The 22,683-nt window shown below is 40.8% G+C and overlaps 1 protein-coding gene across 7 annotated transcripts in view; it reads right to left on the bottom strand.

Annotated features, from left to right (window-relative positions):
- Positions 1–22,683, bottom strand: part of LOC148864912 (myosin-9-like) — a 139,272-nt gene that overhangs the window by 68,431 nt on the left and 48,158 nt on the right. For all 7 annotated transcript variants that reach the window (XM_088978885.1, XM_088978884.1, XM_088978887.1 and 4 more), the window contains one exon: positions 14,845–15,066. In XM_088978885.1, the coding sequence (XP_088835011.1) occupies positions 14,845–15,066 (222 nt within the window). The remainder of the gene's footprint in view (positions 1–14,844; positions 15,067–22,683) is intronic.

Raw genomic sequence — 22,683 nt, 5'->3', positions numbered from 1 at the left:
GAGGGCTGATTCAGCAGTCCTAGCACTAGCCGAGAGGGGGAGAACTTCCTCTACAGTTGCAGCTCCGTGCTCCATCAAGACTTGTGCAGAACAAGCGGTAAAGACTTAGCTCCTTCAACTTCAGTTGCAGTCTTGGTGCATCAGAACAAGTGGTAAAGACTTAGCTCCTTCAACTTCAGTTGCAGTTTCGGTGCATCAGCATCTACAGTTGCAGTCTTGTTGCATCAGCAAGACTCTTACAGAACTGCGGCAACTTCAGTTACAGATTTTCTTCAGGTCGGTTATCAGCCCTACTCTTGGACTGAACTGGTTCAGTTACAGACCTTTACCTTTTACCAGAACTGCGGCAACTTTTGCACCACACAGTTGCAGCCTTAAACTTTTACCAACACTGTGAACTGGTTCAGTTACAGACCTCTACTTGCTATTGTACCCGTACTGTGAACACAGTGACCAATTTGGCCAGTCCTTAACAGAATCACCTATAGTACTGTGAACAACTCTTGGACTGAAGTCAGGATGTCCTCACTATCCGGTGAAGTTTCCTCTAGAGATAACAGACCTGTTACAAGGTCCTCAAACCTGGAAAACCCTAATCTGCACAGCTTGCAGATTACAAGTGTGCTGCTAGATGAGTATAACTTCAAAGAGTGGTCTGTCTCAGCAATGTTGTTCATTACCTCTCGTGACCTCACAGGCTATTTGGACGGAGACAAGAAACAACCAGAAATTGGCAGTCCTGAATACACCGTTTGGCGCAAGGAAAATGCCACAGTCGTGTCTTGGTTGTTGGCCTCTATGACTCCTAGGGTGGCCAGAACTGTTCATCACTTCCCCACAGCTGCTAAAATTTGGGAGAAAGTATCTAAGACATATGGCCAGAAAAAGAACAATGCTAGAATCTACAGGCTGAACCAAGACATTGCAGCCCTAAGGCAAGGAGACATGTCCGTGGCAACCTACTTTGCAACACTGGAAGGCCTCTGGGAAGAGCTTGACCACCATTTGATCTTGGATTGGGAAAATGCTAATGATAAGGGGAGGCATGATAAGCAGATTGAGGAGGGCAGAGCCTTCAAGTTTCTGGCGGGTCTTGACCCTGTATATGAAGGTATAAGGTCACAGATTCTAGGGAGAGATGAATTACCTGAGCTTCACCATGTCTACTACCTGGTGAGGAATGAAGAAGTAAGGAGAAAGGAGATGCAAGTTGACTTCCAGACACAGTCAACAGAACTACTTGGAGAACATTCAACCTTAGTCTCCACTAAGGGGAATAGATTTTCAGACAAAAAGTCCCTCAAGTGTACACAATGTGGTGGTGAGAAACACACAAAGGAGAAATGTTGGGTCCTGTACCCTCATCTGAAGCCAGCTGCTCTGAGAAAGGACAAAAGGCAACATAAGGGCCACACAGCAAGTGGAAATCTTGCCACCAACAACAGTAGTGACAACTCACAGAGTATTCAGACAATGTCATCTTCCACCGCAAGGCAGGCTGCCGACTCCTCTGGACCAAGTACTTTGGGCTTCACAGCTAGTGAGGTAGAGGTTCTCAGCCGGGCATTAGCCCGTCTGAAGAACAATTCTTTAGCTTCCACCTCTCTTGCCAAATCAGGTACAACCTCTGCATTTAGTGCATCTAGTTCCATTAATTCTACCTCTTGGATGATTGATTCAGGAGCCACTGACCATATGACACATATGTCCTCCTTATTCTCCACATATCATCTGTTGTCTGGCCAGGATAAGATGAGAGTAGCTGATGGGTCCCTCTCCACCATCTCTGGAAAGGGGGTGGTTGACCTAAGCAAGGATCTCTCTTAAATCAGTCCTACATGTTCCTAGTCTTACCTCAAATCTGTTGTCTGTTTCAAAGCTTACAAAAAACTTGAACTGTAGTATAACTTTCTTTCCTTCTCATTGTGTCTTCCAGGATAGATTGACGAGGAGAACGATTGGGAGTGGTCATGAGTATGGGGGCCTCTACTATTTTGATGAAGATGTCAGCTCAGCCTTGCAAGCTTCTACTACTAGTCTGGAAAGTGTGGAGTCAATAGCTAGGCTGCACTTGTGGCATGCTAGGCTAGGTCATTTGTCTTTTTCTTCCTTAGCAATGTTGTTTCCCGAATTATGTAAGGGCATTCTGAGTCAGAGTTTAATTTGTGATGTGTGTCAAATGTCAAAACAATGTAGATCAATGTATCCAATTTCTAGTAATGAAATTCAAGCCCCTTTTGATTTGGTTCATTCTGATGTTTGGGGTCCTTCACCCATTGTTTCCATTGATGGCTTCCGTTACTTTATCAGTTTTATTGACCATTATTCTCGGTGCACTTGGATTTATCTGTTGAAAGGACGTGAAGAAGTTCCCCGGATAACTATGATGTTTTGCAAGATGGTTGAAACACAATTTGATAAAAAGATCAAGCAATTCCGTTCAGACAATGCAGCTGAATACTTTGAAAGATCCCTGAACTCATTCATGGAAGATGCAGGCATGTTACATCAATCATCATGTGCTTACACCCCTCAGCAAAATGGGGTTGTTGAGCGCAAGAACAGGCATCTATTGGAGACAGCTCGAGCCCTTCTTTTCCAGCACAATGTGCCCAAGCAATATTGGTCTCAAGCTGTTCTTACTGCATCTTACCTGATAAATCAGATGCCATCTAAGGTACTGGGTATGAAGACCCCTTTCTCTGTTTTGTGTCCCACTCTTCCAGAATTTCCTCTTCCCCCGCGGGTTTTTGGTTGTACATGCTTCATACATGTGAAAGATCCAAAGAAGACCAAGCTGGATCCTAAGGCTACAAAGGGAATATTTTTGGGGTACTCTCCTACGCAGAAGGGGTATAAGTGTTATGATCCTGTCTCCAAGAAAAAATGTCACTAGGGATGTAGTCTTTTTTGAGTCTCAACCCTATTTCCAGTCTTCTCAGAATCCTCTTCAGGGGGAGAGTAGTGGGTTGGAAGAGGATTCTCATTCTCCCTTCTTTTTTGTTCCCATTTCATCACCTTCCACTACTACTAGTTGTAACATTCCGGGTCAACCTAGTGAGACTTCCACTGTGCCAGTTGCTTCTCCAGATTCGGCTGATGCTCCTGAAGGTTCCAGTAAACAAGAAAAAGAGATACTTACATACAGTAGAAGGAAGAAGGCCCCTCAACCTCATGATTGCAACCAGTTGAACTCAGATCAATCTGTCTCTGCAATCCAAGGTAATTCTGATTCACTCAATTCAGATTTGGATCTTCCTATTGCTCTCCGTAAGCCTATTCATTCTTGTACCACTCAGCATCCCATAGCCGATTATGTTTCTTACTCACACTTATCCCCTGCCTATCATTCCTTTGTGTCTGCCCTTTCCTCTGTATGTGTCCCTTCCAGGTATTCAGAGGCGGCATCTGATCCGAGGTGGAAAGAAGCCATGAATGAGGAGATGAAAGCCCTAATGAAAGCAAGGACATGGGAATTGGTGGACCTGCCAGAAGGGAAAGGCACTGTTGGGTGCAAGTGGGTATTCACAGTAAAGCACAGGGAAGATGGGTCAATTGAGAGGTACAAGGCCAGACTTGTGGCAAAGGGATTTACACAAAAGGAAGGAATTGACTACAAGGAAACCTTTGCCCCAGTAGCAAAGCTCAACACAATCAGGGTTCTACTGTCACTAGCAGCAAAATTCTCTTGGGAACTTCATCAGCTGGATGTGAATGCCTTCCTAAATGGTGATCTTCATGAAGATGTATTCATGGAACCCCCACCTGGATATGATGTTGGAAAGAAGATATGTAAACTAAGGAAAGCATTATATGGTTTGAAACAATCTCCCCGGGCATGGTTTGAGAGACTTTGTTTGGCCATGAAGAAAGTAGGGTACACTCAAAGCAGTGCAGATCATACATTGTTTACAAGGAGACAGGATGACAAACTTACAGCACTCATTGTGTATGTGGATGATATGGTGATTACTGGAAATGATGTGAAAGAGATGAAGAGGCTGAAGGAGTTCTTAGCTTCAGAATTTGAGATCAAAGACCTGGGAAATCTGAGATACTTTCTTGGAATTGAAGTTGCTAGATCAAGAGAAGGAATCTACATATGTCAAAGAAAGTATGTGCTAGATCTCCTAGAAGAAACAGGCAAGATGGGGTGCAGGCCAGCAGACACTCCTATAGAACCAAGCCATGGATTACAAGAATCAATGGGTGAGGAACACTGTGATAAGGAAAGGTACCAAAAGTTGGTAGGAAAACTGATATACTTATCCCTTACTCGGCCAGATATTGCCTATGCAGTGCATGTTGTCAATCAATTCATGCACTCACCAAAGGCCCCTCATATGAGAGCAGTGGAAAGAATCCTCAGATACTTGAAAACTTGCCCAGGGAAAGGAATTCTATTCAGAAAAAACAGCAGACTTGAAATTGAAGCCTACACTAATGCTGATTGGGCTGGGTCCGTTGGAGACAGAAAATCAACCTCAGGTTACTGTACATTCTTGGGAGGAAACCTAGTCACATGGCGTAGTAAGAAGCAGAATGTTGTGGCTAGATCAAGTGCAGAAGCAGAATACCGGGCTATGGCACACGGAGTTGCTGAACTCTTATGGCTCAGGACTCTCCTTAATGAGCTTGGTATCAAGACTGAGGGTCCTCTCAAGCTGTATTGTGATAATAAAGCTGCTATCAACATTGCCAACAATCCTGTGCAGCATGACAGGACAAAACATATTGAAATTGATCGACACTTTGTCAGAGAGAGAATTATTTCAGGAGAACTTTGTGTGCCTTATACTCCATCAGAGATGCTGATTGCAGATGTATTAACTAAAGGGCTGACATCAACGAAGTTCAGGGACATACTTGGCAAGCTAAACATGATTGATATTCATGCTTAGCTTGAGGGGGAGTGTTAGAATGTTAGAGTGATGTTCGGCTGATAAGAGTTCTTATTAGCCCATTCTTATGTTTAACTTATCTTGTAACTGGGCTTGTGTTAATGGGCCTGGGCCTAATCCTGTTTAATGTTTTAAGTCATCTGGGTGTCCCATCACTAATCAGGGGAATCCCAGTAATTTCTTGTACCTTGTACCATATTCATCTATAAATAAAGGATTGGTCGACTGGATAGAACAGTTCGACATTCTCTTCAGTTCTGTGGTTCTCTTCTCCTCCTTGCTACTTCGAGTATAGCTCTTCAGATTAAAGGGAATTAATGGCCATTGTCTTTGCTATTAAAAAATGGCGCCCCTATCCTCTTGGAAGACGCTTTATTGTTCGGACCGACCAGCGGAGTCTCAAGTATCTGTTGAAGCAACAGATTGTCGAAGGTGAGCATCATAAGTGGCTTCTTAAGCTTATGAATTATGACTTCGAGATTCAATACAAACCGGTTGCCGATAATACTGTGGCTAACGCCCTATCCAGAGTTCCTGCCGAAATGCACTTAAACTCACTTACAATACCTATTTTTCTTGACTTTGATGACCTTAAGGAGCAAGTTGATGATAATCCTTTTCTGGCCAACATCAAGCATACCATACAGCAGGATCCGGTTGCTATCCCGCCTATTCTTTAGTTGGAGAACACCTACGTTATCATGGTAAATTGGTTCTGCCAGCTTCTTACCCATTTATCCCCCTCTTACTTACGGAGTTTCATTCGGGAGTTGTGGGAGGACACGCAGGTATCCGCCGGACATATAGGCGCATAGCAGCTGAATTTTACTAGCGAGGGATAAGGCATTTTGTCAAGGAGTTTGTGTAGGCCTGCAATGTGTGTCAACGCAATAAATATGAAGCAATGTCCCCTGCTGGCCTTTTACAACCTTTACTCGTACCTGAACAGATCTGAGAAGATATTGCTATGGACTTTATTGAGGCTCTTCCTAAATCAAAGGGGTTTGATACAATTATGGTGGTGGTCGGTCGTCTCTCCAAGTATGCCCATTTTATCCCTCTCAGTCATCCCTTCTCAGGTCTCACAGTTGCTCGGGCCTTCCTGCACAACATAGTCCGTTTACATGGCATTCCCCGCTCGATTGTATCTGATCGTGATAGGTCTTTATGAGCTTCTTCTAGCGCGAGCTTTTTACCCTGCAGGATTCAGAATTGCGTCGTAGCTCAGCTTACCATCCTCAGATAGATGGACAGTTGGAGGCGGTTAATTGTTTTTTGGAGACTTATTTGAGGTTCTTTGCGGCTGATTCCGCCTCCCACTGGTCTTCTTGGATATCGTGGGCAGAATACAACTATAATACCTCTTTTCACACTGTTGCTGGCATGACACCTTTCAAGGTGGTTTATGGGCGTGATCCTCCTCCATTAATCCGCTATGAGCTTGACTCTACGGCTAATGCTGATGTTGAAGTTGTTCTCCTTCAGTGAGATGCAATACTCAAGGAGCTGCGTCCTCATCTACACCGGGCACAACAAAAGATGAAAGACCCGGCTGATGTGAACCGCTGTGGTGTTAATTTTGAGGTTGGGGATTCGGTGTATGTACGAGTGCGACCTTATCGCCAGTAGTCTTTAGCTCGTCGAGCCAATGAAAAGCTTGCCCCTCGATTTTATGGACCATTTGCTATTGTGGAAATAATTCAACTTCCTCTAGAGGCAAGGATTCACCCTATTTTTTCATGTCTCGCAACTCAAGAAGGCAATTGGAAATCATATCTCTTCTCCCGTGATTCCTTCCACTCTGTCAGCTGATATGGAAATGCTGGTGGAACCCGCGGCCGTTTGGGGGGTGCATCCATCCACTATGCCTGGAGTTACTGGTTTGGAAGTGCTTATCCATTGGCAGGACCTGCCTGATTTTGAAGATTCATGGGAGCCTTTTGACTTACTTCGCGACCAATTTCCTCATTTCAACCTTGAGGACAAGGTTAGACTTTGGGCGGCGGGTAATGATAGGCCCCCAATTAATTTTACATACACCAGGAAGGGGAAAGGTCAGCTGGCGGCCAAGGGGGGGAAATAATTAAACATAGACGAATTTATAGCTAGAGGGAATAAGGAAAGTTTTTGTGGCATTTATAGCTTGTCAGTTGAGAATAGGAAGAGTATAGGGCATTTAGCTTGTTAGTTGGGAATAAGAAGAGTGGGGCATTTATATTTCCGCCAGCTGGGCATTTATTATGGAAGGCAGTTATGCTGTAAGATGTGTATAAGAAGGGGCTTTGGGATGGAGAAGACAGACTTTTGCTGAGTACAGAATTCTGAGAGTGCTTGGGAGAGCCGGCGGTCTCTCGAAGAACCGACCTACTGTAAGTGATCTTCTTTTCTTCTGAATGAGTATCAGTTCCCTGTTGAAGTACTAGTGGTTTGGATTCTGTTGTGAGTCTGTGAACTGCGTGTCAAATTTCTGGGACATATCACCTTATCATTGGGGATGGTAGTGATGACATTTCCTCTTTGAAATAGCTACTCAGTCTTTCAAGATGAAGGATCTTGGACATCCAACCTATTTCTTGGTGTTATAGGTTACTCATTCTTCTCATGGGTATTTTTTCAATCAACACAAATATGCTCTTGATCTTGTGAAATCAGCTAATCTAACTGATGACAAACATGTGGACACTCCTATTGAGATGAGCCTAAAACACTCTAAGGATTATGAGGAAATCCTTCTTGTCATTACTCTCTATTGGTAGCATGTTGGAAGTTTTATATATCTTACTGACTTGACCATACATTTCTCATGCTGTACAGGTGGCCAGTCAGTTTGCGTCTTCTCTTCGACAATCTCATATGTTTGCAATTCTCCAGATTATCTGATATACTCATGGAATTTTATCACCTGGATTATTTTCCCTTCCTCTTCATCTCATAAGATTTTCAGCCTATGTAGATGTTGATTGGGTAGTGTTAGAGTGAGCCGAATAAGGGTAATTTAGTAATCTTATGTCAGTTAAGTACTTTGCTTATGTGGCTGTTTTATTAGAGTACTCTGCCCCACACTTAAGTGAGGGCAGTTTAGTCTTTGTAAGTGTAATTAGAACCTAATAAACACAAGGGGGTCGACTGAATGGGAGACTAATCATCAGTTCGACTAAACCCTCATGTTCTCTCTTTCTCTTGTCTTCTTCCTCATCTTCTTCTTCCTTCTTCACTGGTTCGGACTACTGTAGCTGCTCCAAAACATGGTATCAAACATCATGTGCATACACCCCTCAACAAAATGGGGTAGCTGAACGGAAGAACCGTCAGCTTCTTGAAACTGATCGGTCTATTCTTCACCACATGAATGTTCCTAAACGTTTTTGGAGTGATGCTGTACTCACTGCATGTTTTCTCATTAATCGGATGCCCTCCTTCATTCTTCATGGTCGGTCCCCCTTCTCTATCTTGTTTCCCACTTTATCTCCATTCCCATTAATTCCTCGTGTCTTTGGTTGTGTGTGCTTTGTCCACAATCTGAGCCCAGGAATAGACAAGCTAGATGCACGCTCAATTAAATGTGTCTTCCTTGGCTACTCACGGACTCAGAAAGGGTACAAGTGTTATAATCCCATTACCCGGAAGTGCTATGTCTGTCCTGATGTCACCTTTTTTGAGTCAGTCCCCTTCTTCTCAAGTCCTGAAGCACCCTCGTCTCCACCCGCACTTCCTCTTCCTCTCCCTGTCAGTGATCCAGTTCCAGATGTTGTTGTTGGAGTAGACTCATCACCTCATCCCATGCAGATCACCACCGAACGTCCACCAATCCGGCAAGTGTATACACGTCGAACGGCACCGGCCCCTCCTCCAACTTCTACCTCATCTGCGGATCCTCTCATGGCTCCTATTGTTGAACCCTCAAACCTTGATCTACCCATTGCCTTACAGAAAGGTAAACGCAGTTCTACCTTCCATCCCATTTCCAATTTCGTTTCATTATCTCGTCTTTCTACATCACATCGCCAGTTTGTTTCCCTTTTATCCTCTATTTCCATACCTAACAATGTCCAAGAAGCTCTCAGTTCACCTGATTGGCGGCAGGCAATGGAGGAGGAACTTTCTGCTCTTCAACATACTCAAACGTGGGAACTTACTACTCTCCCACCTGGTAAGCATGTTGTGGGATGTAAATGGGTGTATACTGTGAAATACTTGCCAGATGGTAGTGTAGAGCGTCTGAAGGCCAGACTTGTTGCTAAAGGTTACTCCCAGTTGTATGGAGTAGACTACATGGAGACATTCTCTCCGGTGGCTAAGCTTGGTTCTGTTCGTGTACTAATTTCCCTGGTAGTTATGTATGATTGGCCTCTGTTTCAGCTTGATATCAAGAATGCCTTTCTCCATGGTGATCTTGTGGAGGAGGTATATATGGAGCAACCACCTGGGTTTGTTGCTCAGGGGGAGGATGGTAAGGTATGCAGATTGAAAAAGGCAATTTATGGGTTGAAACAATCGCCGCGTGCTTGGTTTGGGAAGTTCAGTGAAGTGGTGAAGAGTTTTGGAATGAAGCAGTGCCAGGTAGATCACTCAGTGTTCAGCTATGATTCAGAAGCTGGGAAGATTCTATTAGTGGTCTATGTGGATGATATTGTCATTACTGGCAGTGATAAATTGGGGATTGGCAAATTAAAGGTATTTTTGCAAAACCATTTCCAAACAAAAGATCTTGGAACATTGAAATATTTCTTGGGAATAGAGGTTGCCAGGTCAAAACAAGGTGTAAATCTATGCCAAAGAAAATATGTTCTTGATCTATTGGAAGAAACAGGACTGTTAGGTGCAAAACCGGCTGAGACCCCTATGGAACCAAATGTTAAGTTGAGCAGTGATACAGGAGAAGTATTTGAAGATCCTGGAAGGTATAGACGACTAGTGGGGAAGCTGAACTATCTAACTATCACGAGACCCGACATATCCTTTGCAGTCAGTGTGGTGAGCCAATTCATACAGGACCCTCGTATACCTCACTGGGATGCAATTCTTAGAATTGTGAGGTATCTGAAAGGAGCTCCAGGCCGTGGACTATTGTATAAACCAGGAGGAAAACTTGAAGTAGTGGGGTATACAGATGCAGACTGGGCAGGCTCAGTGAATGATAGAAGATCTACTACGGGCTATTGCACATTTCTTGGAGGAAATCTTGTGACGTGGAAGAGTAAAAAGCAGACGGCTGTGGCCAGAAGTAGTGCTGAAGCTGAGTATAGGGCCATGGCACATACTACCTGTGAGTTAGTGTGGTTGAGGAATCTTCTACAAGAAATTGGGTTTCACATGGATAAACCTATGAGACTGTATTGTGACAACCAAGCTGCACTCCATATCTCATCCAATCCTGTATTTCATGAGAGAACAAAGCACATAGAGGTTGATTGCCACTTTGTGAGGGAGAAGGTCCTTGCTGGAGAGATAAACACAGAACATGTGGGCTCGAATGATCAATGGGAAGATTTGTTTACAAAAGCTCTAAACTCAGGGAAAGTGAATCATCTATGTAACAAGCTGGGATTATATGACATATATTCTCCAGCTTGAGGGGGAGTGTTAGAGTGAGCCGAATAAGGGTAATTTAGTAATCTTATGTCAGTTAAGTACTTTGCTTATGTGGCTGTTTTATTAGAGTACTCTGCCCCACACTTAAGTGAGGGCAGTTTAGTCTTTGTAAGTGTAATTAGAACCTAATAAACACAAGGGGGTCGACTGAATGGGAGACTAATCATCAGTTCGACTAAACCCTCCTGTTCTCTCTTTCTCTTGTCTTCTTCCTCATCTTCTTCTTCCTTCTTCACTGGTTCGGACTACTGTAGCTGCTCCAAAACAGGTAGGATGCCTAGACACTAGACACTCTGAATTTTGTTATCTTTTTAAGTGTAAGAAGCAACTGTTTCAAAATCATCCACTAAATCCCAAGTGTAGAGATATGTCATCTGTTCGTAGTGAAATTGTGGTTCCAAGCCTTCTTGATGATCTTGATTTTCCATAGCCCTCCTCAATCCCCATTTATAAAGATAATATTAGTGCAATTAAGGTTGCCTCTAATCTAGTTTTTCATGAGTGAACCAAACATAGAGGTCAATTGCCATTTTATCCAATAGTTTGCTACTAGACACATCGTTCTACCCAATGTTTCTTTTGCATTGTAGCTAACAGACCTCTTCTCTAAGGCTATGACGCATGCTCGCCATCAATTTCTAGTTGACAAACTTCCAAGGCTATGACCCATGTTTCCTTGTGTTATGGGGCTTGGGAGCACTATTGTAAGGTGTATCTTATGTACACTATCATTCTCTTGTGCACCTTTATTCTTTCTTGTAAGAGAATGATATAATGGTCCTTTCTTGTTATAGTTGGCTAAGGAAGGGTATTTTTGTCTTCTCGTCATGAGTTAAGATGTATTTTGTCTGTTTGGTACTGTGTTAAGTTAAATGTCCCATACTTAGGTAGGGGCATATTAGACAGTGTACTTTGCTTTGACATATATATATATATATAGATAGATAGATAGATAGATAGATAGATATAGAGAGATAGATAGATAGATAGATAGATAGATATAGAGAGATAGATAGATAGATAGATAGATAGATAGATAGATAGATAGATATGTGTGTGTGTGTGTGTGGGGGGGGGGGGGGGGGGGGCGCTGGGAGGGTCTCTTTGACTTCTCAGATCAACACTTCTTCTTCTCTCTCTTTCTCTTTTCTATATTTTTGAACCTGGTTCGACTAAACTATCGACTCATGGTATCAGAGTGCTAAACAGGAGAGAAGAATACTACAGCTTAAAGTTCTCGGTGTTACGATCAGTTCTTCTTCTACCCTTCTTTCCTTTTGTTTATTTTTTTTCAGGCTGCATAACCTGGATTAAGGGTAAGAGACGACGGTGGCAATCTACAGAGGGCAACAGTAACTTATTCAGGTGTTCCTAAGGTTACGGTGGTCTGGATTACAGGTGAGAGAACAGTGCGGAACCCTAGTAGGAGGTTTCTGGACTGCTATCACCATGTGTGACAGCCTTAGTGGTCGTGTGGTTGTGTTTGTGATGGTTTGAACCCTCTACTAAGCAGTTTCAAGAGGGATTTCTTTTTTTTCAGATGGTGGTTGTGGTGTTATCAGAAGCTTTCTTTTATGCTAACAGAAGTGGCTGAATGTGTGCTTAGGTAGTATCGTGGTGGTTGGATGAGGAAGTGTTGTACGGTGGTGAGTGAATTGGTGTAGTACTCAAAGAAAAAAAGTAGGTGTGTAAGCTCAAGAAGGCAATTTATGGGCTCAAACAGTCTCTCCATGCTTGGTTTGGCAAATTTAGTGAAGTAGTGAAAGAGTTCGAAATGAGACAATGTCAAGTTGACCACTCAGTGTTCAACTATGATTCTGAAGCCAGGAAGATCTTGCTAGTGGTTTACATGGATGACATAGTCATAACTGGCAGTGATAAACTTGGAATTGATAGACTAAAGGTCTTTCTACAAGATCACTTTCAAACAAAGGATCTTGGGAAGTTGAAGTATTTCTTGGGTATAGAAGTTGCTAGATCGAAGCAAGGTATAAACTTGTGTTAGAGGAAATATGTTTCTTTGACCTATTAGAAGAAATATGACTATTAGGTGCTAAGTCAGCTGAAACTCCCATGAACTAAATGTGAAGTTGGGCAGTGATATAGGTGAATTATTTGATGATCCTGGAGGGTATAGAAGGCTAGTGGGAAAACTGAATTATTTAACTATTACTAGACTAGATATCTCCTTTGTTGTTAGTGTGGTAAGTCAATTCATGCAAAGCCCCCAAGTTCCTAACTGGGATGCAGTCCTTAGAATTGTGTGCTATTTAAAGGGGGCTCCAGGGCATGGGTTATTGTTCAAACAAGGAGGAAGTCTCGAAATAGTTGGGTATACAGATGCAGATTGGGCGGGTTCAATATCTGAAAGGGGATCCACTATAGGTTATTGCACCTTTTTTGGAGGAAATTTGGTGACATGGAAGAGTAAGAAGCTAACTATTGTAGCAAGGAGTAGTGTTGAAGCAAAATACAGGGCCATGGCACACACTGCAATGTGAAGTAGTGTGGTTGAAAAATCTTTTGCAGGAAGTCAGGTTCTCAATAAGCAAACCCATGAAACTATACTGTGACAACCAAACTGCAATTCACATCTCATCCAATCCAATTTTTTATGAGAGGACTAAACACATAGAGGTAGATTGCCATTTTGTTAGGGAAAAAGTCCTTACTGGTGTCATAAGTACAAAGCATGTAAGAACAAGTGATCAATGGGCAAACTTGTTTACAAAAGGATTGAGTTCAGGAAGAGTGAATTATATATGTAACAAGCTGGGACTATATGACATATACTCTCCAGTTTGAGGGGGAGTGCTAGAGTCGGCAAAGAAAGGGCATTTCTGTCTTTTCATCATGAGTTAAGATGTGTTTTGTCTATTGGGTACTCTGTTAAGTTACATGTCCCATACTTAAGTAGGGACAAATATATATATATATATATATGTGGTCGGCTGGGATGGTCTCTTTGACTTCTGAAATCAACACTTCTTCTCTTCTTCTCCCTCTATTCTTCTCTGTTTCTCTTTTCTATATTTCTGAACCTGGTTCAACTGAACTATCAACACATTTTTCAACTTTTGTGTAACTTTCATATATAAGATAATTTCCGGGGGAGTGTGAATCGTCCTCTCACACCCTATTCAAAATTATCCCTCTTGTCCAGACTGAGTTAACAAAAAAAAAAAAGAGCTATACTTTCACTGATGATGATGCTTTAGAGGAAAACAACAATTATGTTGGTGTAGTTTGATGTATTCTTACATCCCCAAAGAAGAAATCAAGGAAAATTGGCTTTGCATAGCAATATTTTAGACTACTGCAAAGAGTAGAGACAATTATTTTTGGAAGACTTAAGAAACTACTGAATACTCAGCTAAAATTCTGTACATTACTTCACCACCAAACGGATGATCAAACCTATAAATATGTATGAACGTTTTTACACAAAGATCAATGAATTTTATTGGGATTTTTTGAGCTTATGCTAATTATGGTGAGTGATTCTAGGCACCTTGTGAGTGATTGGGTATCTCTCTCTTCTTTATTTCTCTATTTTCTTTCTTATACCTTCAAGAAGCCATTACAGCCATCAACAGTCAAAAATTTCTGATCAAGGAAGACCATTCAACATTGGACTGGAATTGAGCAGGTCCTATATCACAGTATTAATGCAATTATTATGGAATCCAATACCTCCAGACTCGAGGTCTTCTTTGGAAGAGTACTGGACTCTGTTGACTTATATTCATTTATATATTTAGACAGTGCTTTTTCTACAAAAGTGGACATCGTAGCACCTCATTAGGGACTAACTTCATAAGTCCCAAATGAAATTTTGAATGGTATATGTCCAATAATGCTCCAAATTCAACAGAAGTTTCGATTAAACTATCTTATTTTACAAGATCATTCTGTCTCATCTAGTCATCTGTGGTACATTCAAGCAGATTCAACCTTACCCATAGTTACATTTAGCAATACACATGCCTCTTGTTATGGATGACAATAGTTTATTGAACTTAAGTCTAAAATTGCTTACAAATAGGATGCAGTATTCTGAAAGATAATTGTATTAAGTACTTATCTTTATGCTTATAAACAGTTTGCTCTATTAATATTATGGATCTCTTCATTATCAATAGTTATTGCTCTGTAAGTTTAAACTACATTGAAAAAGATGTTCCTATATTTGACAATGTATTACCAAAATATTCCTAAGCAATTGATTTCCTGAAGATAAGAGTACAGACACCCCTTTTTTTGAGAGTGCAGGTATCCTTTCTTATGTTTCTGTTCTGATTGATGGAAGACCATGGATGCAGTATCATTAACAAAATTAAATGTAAATTACCTTCAGGGTTTCCATTTCTGCGGTTAAAGATTCTATGGTTTTGGTATCTTGGACAAGAACTGAGGTCTCCTTGATAGCAAGAGGTGCATCTTCAATTGCTGTATATGAAGACTCTCCTTCCTTGCCAAGTAGTCCATTTGTTTCATTCATTTTGCTCTGCATATCTTGCAAAGAATTCTGCAGCTTCATTATCTCTTCTGCTTTTGCTTCCTCCAACTCAGTCTGCATAAGTGTTTTAAAAGCTTAGAAAGAGGACACAGTGTCATACATGTCAAGCATCAAAATTTTTGAATGCACAGTTCCAGTCCAACCTGTTCTAAGTAATGAAGAATTGTAGGACAAATCAATCAAATAGTTCTGTATTAGTATAAATTAATTAACATTCCTCAACTCGGTGCAGTTGTACGGATTTCTTTTAAATTTTGATAGAAAAGGTATTTGTCACATCTTAGATAAACATCAGAATTACTAAGTCAATCTAGGGTTTATACAGAGAATAAGAGGAAGAAGAAGAGAGAAGAGAAGAGAAACTGTTGAATGAGAAGTGTGTGTTAGTGTTCACACCCTCAAAACAAATAATTATATTTTGAGGAAAAATACAAGAAAGCCCCCACTTGGGAGCCCAAATACAAAAAGATAATGAAAAGACCAAAAACACCCTGTCCAAGCATTCTCAACACTCCCCCTCAAGCTGAGCATATATGTCAATCATGTCTAGATTGACAAGGTTCTTGACAAACTTTGGATGGTAAAGCCTTTAGTGAGGCAATCAGCTAATTGGTCTTCCGACCATACAAAAGGAAAGCAAATCTCTCCGCTAGCAATCCACATGATAAAGTGTTTGTCTACAGAAATATGTTTTATATGATCATGTTGAACAAGATTGTAAACAATGTTTATGGCTACTTGATTGTCACAGGATAGTCTCATTGGAGTATCAGCTTGTATGCCCATCTCAATCAAGGTCTTCAACTAGACTAGATCAAACACCCCATAAGCCATTACCCTATATTCAGCCTCAACTCTAGAATGAAGAACAATTAATTGTTTCTTACTTCTCCATGAAACCACATTGCCTCCAATTAAGGCAAAGTAATCATATGTGGATCTTCTATCATCAATGGACCCAGCCCAATCGGCATCTAAGTAAGCCTCAATCTTTAGTTGACCATGCTTGGAGTACAACATTCCTTTACTAGGACACCCTTTTAGACATAGTTGTCAAGGGGATGCCTAGGCGGGTGCCTAGGCGACAAGGCACCCTTTGAGGCTTGCCTCGCCTAATCCCCAAGCAGTTTTTTACTACTACCATTACTTTTTCTTTTCTTCTTTACCTAAAACTAAAATAAGAGTTCATCCCCTATATTTTTTTTAATTTTATTTTCCTTCTTTTTCTTCTCATGAATATGTTGATTTTCTATACTTCAATATGAACTTTATACTTTTCTTATGAAAATTATAAATAATTATCAAGGAAATATGGTTATGGTATCTAGGAAACTACCCTAGGATCTATGTTTTCAACATAAAAAAATCCATCACCTAGGCGACAAGGCGCCCCCTTGTCGCCTAGCCTCGCCTTGGCGCCTTGAAAACTATGCTTTTAGATATAAGCTAAAATTCTATTAACTACTTGCATGTGAAATATTTTGGGTTCATTCATATATTGGCTAACCACTCCAACAACATAACATAAGTTATGTCTAGTCAAAGAAAGATACAAGAAACAACCCATCAATCCCTGAATTATCCCTTTGTCTGGAAGAAGCTTCCTTCAGTAGCACTCAATTTGTGGTTAGGATCAATTGGAGTTTCCACAGGCTTGGACCCCAATTTCCCAATTTCATGGAGTAAATCAAGAACATACTTTCTTTTTGAAAGAAAGATTCCCTTCTTGGACTTCAATGCCAAAAAAGTATTTGAGATCACCAAGATACTTAATCTCAAATTCTGAAGTAAGGAAGAATTTTAATTGAGAGATACCTGTAAAGTCATCACTCTTCACAATAATGTCAACAACATATACTATCAACATTGTTATTCTACCATCAATTCTTCTTATAAACAATGTATGGTCTACCTGAGATTAAGAGAATCCAATCTTTAAGATAACATTTCTAAATTTGTCAAACCAGGCTCTAGGGGACTACTTGAGCCCCATACAAAGACTTCTTCAGCAAACTTTCCCTTCACTGTTAACAAGGCTTACAAGTGGTAAGTCTATATAAACTTCTTCCTATAGGTCCCCATTAAGAAAGGCATTCTTCACATCTATTTGATATAAAGTCCAAGAGTAGTGGGCAGCACGAGACATGATTGCTCGAGAAGATGGTCATCTAGCTTCATCTAATTTGGAGATCAAAGTAGAAGACAAAGCTTAATTGTCCATTAGTTAAGTTTATCTATTTTGTACTTTTGTGGTTGAGATCCCTATTGTTCTGCCTCAAGTGGGGTGGTTGGCTTTGTCTAATTGGGATGATGCTAGGTTTGAGGGAGACAGGGGAGAATAGGAGGTTGGTTTAGAGGAAGCAAAGGAGGGTGTAAGGGAGAAAGAAAGCACTCAAAAGGGGAGGATTTCGAAGTAGGTTAAACTAAGAGATTGGAAGAAAGCAATCATTTCGAGGATGCAAGTACAAAAGAAGAGAATGGTGGACTAGAAGATTGAAAAGAGGGTTTAAGATTTGAAGTCCCAATCAAAAGGCTTGGGTTGATTTAGGCTGAAGAAGAATTTTGAGATCAAGGAAAGGGACGATGTTGTTCCAGAGGCAGCGAGGAAACAAAAAGAAGCAAGCAAGTTCCACCTTGCTCATGTGTCAAAAGTATTCTCTCATTTGAAAGATGGACTAGTGCTAGTCCTACTAACAAATTTAAGAATGAACTCTATAAGAAAAGAGATTCAAGGGGTAATGTTTTGAAAATGAAGATTGATGAGTTCTAGGGAGCCAAGCGTCAAGATCTAGAAGGGGTGAAGCTAAAAAGGATGTCAGCTTCTGGGGAAGGTTTGGAGCCAAGGTCAAAGATTAAGGATAAGGAGGAAGGGGGTGATCGAGATAGTGAGAAGAGCTTACTTGCATGTTCATCAATCGATGTAAATGAGAAGGGGGGGGGGGAATGGAGATTAAATGTATGGTTGACAAGGATTTCAAGGTCGACAAGAGCTTAGCACTGTTTTTTTCAAGCAGAGAAGATTTCGTTAGAAGGGTTTTCAAAGCATTGAAAAAAGCAAGCAGGAAGACAGCTTGAGGAAGATCATTGTTGGGGAAGGAGGAGAGGCATGGAATGAAGGAAAGAGATGGGTAAGATGATTTGTTTTAAGATGTTTAAGATGTTGTGTTCGAGGGCTTACTTTTGTACTCCCTTGGTTTTGTTTTTGTTGTTTATTGGACGAGTGTTATCTTGACACCTGGGGATGCTTGTATTTGGCCTATTCTTTTATTTTTAATAAAATTTTCATTTTACCTTTCAAAAAAGAAGAGACATGATCACCCCAATAGTGTTCATTTTAGCAATTTGAGGAAATGTTTCCAGATAATCAATGCCATAGGTTTGAATGTATCCTTTGGCACAAGTCAAGCCTTGTACCTCTTAATTGAATCATCTGTCTTGTGATTAATAGTGTACACCCACTTGTAGGTAACAAGAACCTTATCCTTAGGACAAGGAACAATCGCCCAAGCCTAGTTCTTTATTAGGGCCTCCATCTATTGGTTCATAGTTTCCTTCAATGAGGGGACTACATTTGCCTCTATAACACTACAGGGGATGGAAACAGAAGAAATAGCAGAAATATAGGCACAATAGGAAGGTGAGAGCATCATAAGACACATAGTTAGTAATAGGATACTTGCTACATGTCCTCTTTCCCTTTCAGATGGCAATAGGAAGATCAAGGTCAAGACCAGTAACAAAATTATTAGGAGGTTCAAGATTACCTGAGTCCAAGAAATCAGATTGTGATGGGCATTCAACTTCAAGAGCAACCCTCTTATTACACCTAATAAAGAATTGCTACCAACAACGAGGGCAATATACAAAAGGAGTAGGAAGAGAAGGAATGCCATCATTACAAAGATGAGGAGGAGGTATAGGGACAAGAACAAGAAGACAAAAAGGAGTTTGATCGCCACTTGCAATCTCCCCCAAAAAAGGATGGGATGGCTAGAAAATGGAGAACACCAAAAAGGTAACATCCTTAGAAACATATTTCTTTCCAGAGAGAAGATCAAAACAAATGTAGCCTTTTTGGATAGGATAGTAACCAAGCAATACACATTTGATTGACTTATGATCAAATTTATGTTGGAAAGTACTCATATCATGAACAAAACAAGCATAACCAAAGACCCTAAGGGGCAAATTAAAGAGAAGTTCATCAAGGAGGAAAAGTTGATTTCCAGGCCCAGATGGCTTTAATATCTCATTAATCAAATGTTGTTGGCATGTGCTAAAGGATGATGTGGTGAGGATGTTTAATGAATTTTGGTAGGAAAATATTGTTGAGAGAAGTGCTAGTGCAACTTTCATTTCTCTGATTCCAAAAATGGAAGGGGCATCTAGAATCAAAGACTTTAGGCTAATCAGCTTAATCTCAAGCCCACACAAAATCATTTCTAAAGTTTTATCTAGAAGGATAAGACCGTTCTTGCATGAGATTGTGGGCCCAACCCAGATGGCTTTTGAGGAAGGCAAGCAAATTCTTGATGGGGTGAAGATTGCAATTGAATGTGTTGACTCAAGGTTGAGAAGTGGTCATCTAGGGTTAGCCTGCAATCTTGATATTAAAAAGGCTTATGATCAAGTGGATTGGGTTTTCTAGAGGAAATTCTGGCAAGAATGGGTTTTGGGAGAGATGGAGTAGTTAGATGTTTGCATGTATTTCTTCGGTTTCTTTTTCAGTTCTTGTTAAAGGGATATCTATACCTTCCTTCTAAGCCCATAGGGGCTTGAGACAAGGAGATACATTGCCTCCATTGTTGTTTGTCTTGGTTACGGAAATCCTAAGTTACTTATTTAGTAAAGGAGCGGGTGTTGGGATGTTGGAAGGGTTCAAAGTAGGAAGACATGGAATTCCCATTACTCACCTTCAGTTTGCAGATGATACACTGGTATTTCTAGACGTGTCTACAGAGCGTGTAATGAATTTAAAAGTGATTCTCAAGTTCTATGAACTGTTGGTCGGTCAAAGGATCAATTTGAAGAAGAGTGATGTTGGATTGGGTGATATCCTAGATGATTTATTGGAGGGTTGTGCTTCAGCTTTGGGTTGTTTGGTGGGGGAGTTCCCTTTCACTTACTTGGGTCTCCCTATACAGGCAAAAGCTTCAGTTTCATCTACTTGGCAACCGGTTCTTGTAGGATTGATCAAAAGTTAGCAAGATGGAAGGGGAGGTACCTTTCTCTTGGTAGAAGGATTACTCTTATTAAGAGTGTCCTTTCCAACCTCCCGATATATTGCCTTTCACTTTTAAAAGGTCCCATCTAGTATGATAAATTCAATTGAAAAATGGGGCAATGTTTGCAATGAAAAAAAAAATGATGGGGTTTGGGAATAAGGAAATTGAAGGTCTTTGTTGAGTTGAGCCGATTTCAAGTTATTGGGCCTAGTCATTTATTTTTTATTTTTAAGTTGTTAAGTTAGGAAGTCATTGGGCTTTAGGCCCATTTGTTTATGTTTTTAAGTTGTAACTGTTCAGCTACTTAAAGTAGTCACCCTACTAAGGGCATTTTTGTAATCTTTCATTATTTTATTTTAAGTATATAATTCAAAGAGGGGTTGGCAGCCAGAACTATTCAATCTGGCTTCATCCCACTCTCTTTTCTTCTTCTCTCTCTTTCTCTCTTGCTGAAACCTTTCAGTGTCTTCTCTCTCTTTCACAAAGTATACATCAGAATTAGTTATCAGCAACTTCTACTTGCTATCAGAGCAGGCTGAAGGCTTCTTGAGTTGTTCTATCATGCAGCCCTAGATCGGCCAACTGCATGGTGATTTGAGAGGCTGATGAAGGTCTCAGGTAAGCCCAGTTTTTGGATTTTTTAGTGGATCTGTTTTGCCCTGTAGGTGGTCTAGGGTTTCCCATCAAATTCAGGAAGAACTAAAGAAAGGGGGAGAGTCCTGTTTTAGTAGGACTCTTCAATTTTGACCTAGGAAGTGGCACCCTAATTTTTTAGGGTCTCTTGGAGTTTTCTAAAGAGGGCAGTTCAAGTCCTATATTTTTTGGAGGTCTCTAGAGAGAGTGGCTGTCTCTTCTCTCTATTCTCCCATCTCGCAAAAAGGGAATCTTTTGTGGGAGGATCATCTGGGGTACCAGAAGGGTGTTTGTGGTACCTGAAGGGATTTATTTCATATTCTTTCACCTTAAAGTGACCTTCTAACCCTTTTTTGAGAATTATGGAGGGTAACGAAGCTGAAAAGAAACCCAAGAGTGAAATGGGACCAATTGGAGGAGGTGTCGGAGACCTTTTCGGGGCTAGGACCATCACTACAGTTCAGTTAGATGGTACAAACTATTTAGAATGGTCACAATCTGCAAAGATGGCCATTGGTGCTCGTGGGAAGTTGGGGTATATCACTGGAGAGGAAGTGAAACCCGAGACTAACACTCCCGATGTATCTCATGTTCCACTATTTTTTCTTCTTACTAACTCTGTTCTAGCAGAGACAGTCTCCACAGCCGATGTATCTCATGTTCCCATTGCTAAGAAGGGGTCTGTAAGATTACTAATTCCACTTCCCTACCCTTTTTCCTTCATGTTCCCAGATTGAGTACTAACTTGCTATCTGTTAGTAGTTTGACTAAGAACTTGAATTGCTCAGTGATTTTTTCTCCTGGTAATTGTGTTTTGCAGGATCTGGATTCAAAGAGGATGATTAGGAGTGGTCATGAAGTGAATGGAATCTACCTCCTGGATGTGCTTCCTCATCATTAGGGGTCATCATGTTAGCAAGGATATTGAGTCGAAGTCTGTGAGTCAGATTATGCTTTGGCATAATCGTTTGGGTCATTTGTCTTTTTCTTCTTTGCATTTCTTATTTCCAAAGCTATTTGAGTTTGTTAATTTGTCCAGTTTAGAGTATGAAGGTTGTCAACTTGGAAAACATTGTAGGCGTTCCTTTAAAGCCTGTAATAAAAGGAGTTCATCTACTTTTGATGTTATTCATTCTAATGTGTGGGGACCATATCATGTTCCTTCTATGGGTGACGATCAATACTTCCTTTTATTTGTGGACGATTTTACTCGATATTCTTGGATTTACTTAATGAGATCTCGTGATGAGGTACCATCTTTGGTTCGTCAATTTCATCAAATGGTGCTAACACAGTTTGGGGTACAAGTAAAGGTGTTCAGATTAGACAATGCCAGGGAATATTTTGAAAGGAACCTTGCTTTGTATCTGTTAGAGTATGGAGTTATCCATCAGAGCAGTTGTTCTTACAGTCCACAGTAGAATGGTGTTGCAGAGAGGAAACACAGACACATTGTTGAGATTACAAGAAGCATGATGATCAGACCTACTGTTCCAGTTCGGTTTTGGGGTGATGTAGTTCTCACGCAGTCTTCCTGAGGGGGAGATGTTCCACATTACTCTCAAGGTGTTTGGGTGTGTTTGCTTTGCACGTGTTCTTGGTCCTCACCGCTCGAAACTCAATCCAAAGGCAAAGAAACGTGTTTTTCTTGGGTATGCAAAAAATCAGAAAGGGTACTGCTACTATGATCCAGTCTCTGTGAGTCGGTATGTTACTATGGATGTCACCTTTTATGATTCAACATCATTTTTCTCGAAGGATCCTTCTTAGGGGGAGTGTTTTGGGGAAGCAAGTGAGCAGTCTATTCCTTTTC

The sequence above is a fragment of the Nelumbo lutea genome, chromosome 3, assembly GCF_056320005.1.
Source record: "Nelumbo lutea isolate HS-2025 chromosome 3, American lotus-T2T, whole genome shotgun sequence".
NCBI lineage: Eukaryota > Viridiplantae > Streptophyta > Magnoliopsida > Proteales > Nelumbonaceae > Nelumbo > Nelumbo lutea.
The sequence above is the reverse complement of the archived record's forward strand: the minus strand, read 5'-3'. Positions and strand labels throughout refer to the sequence as shown.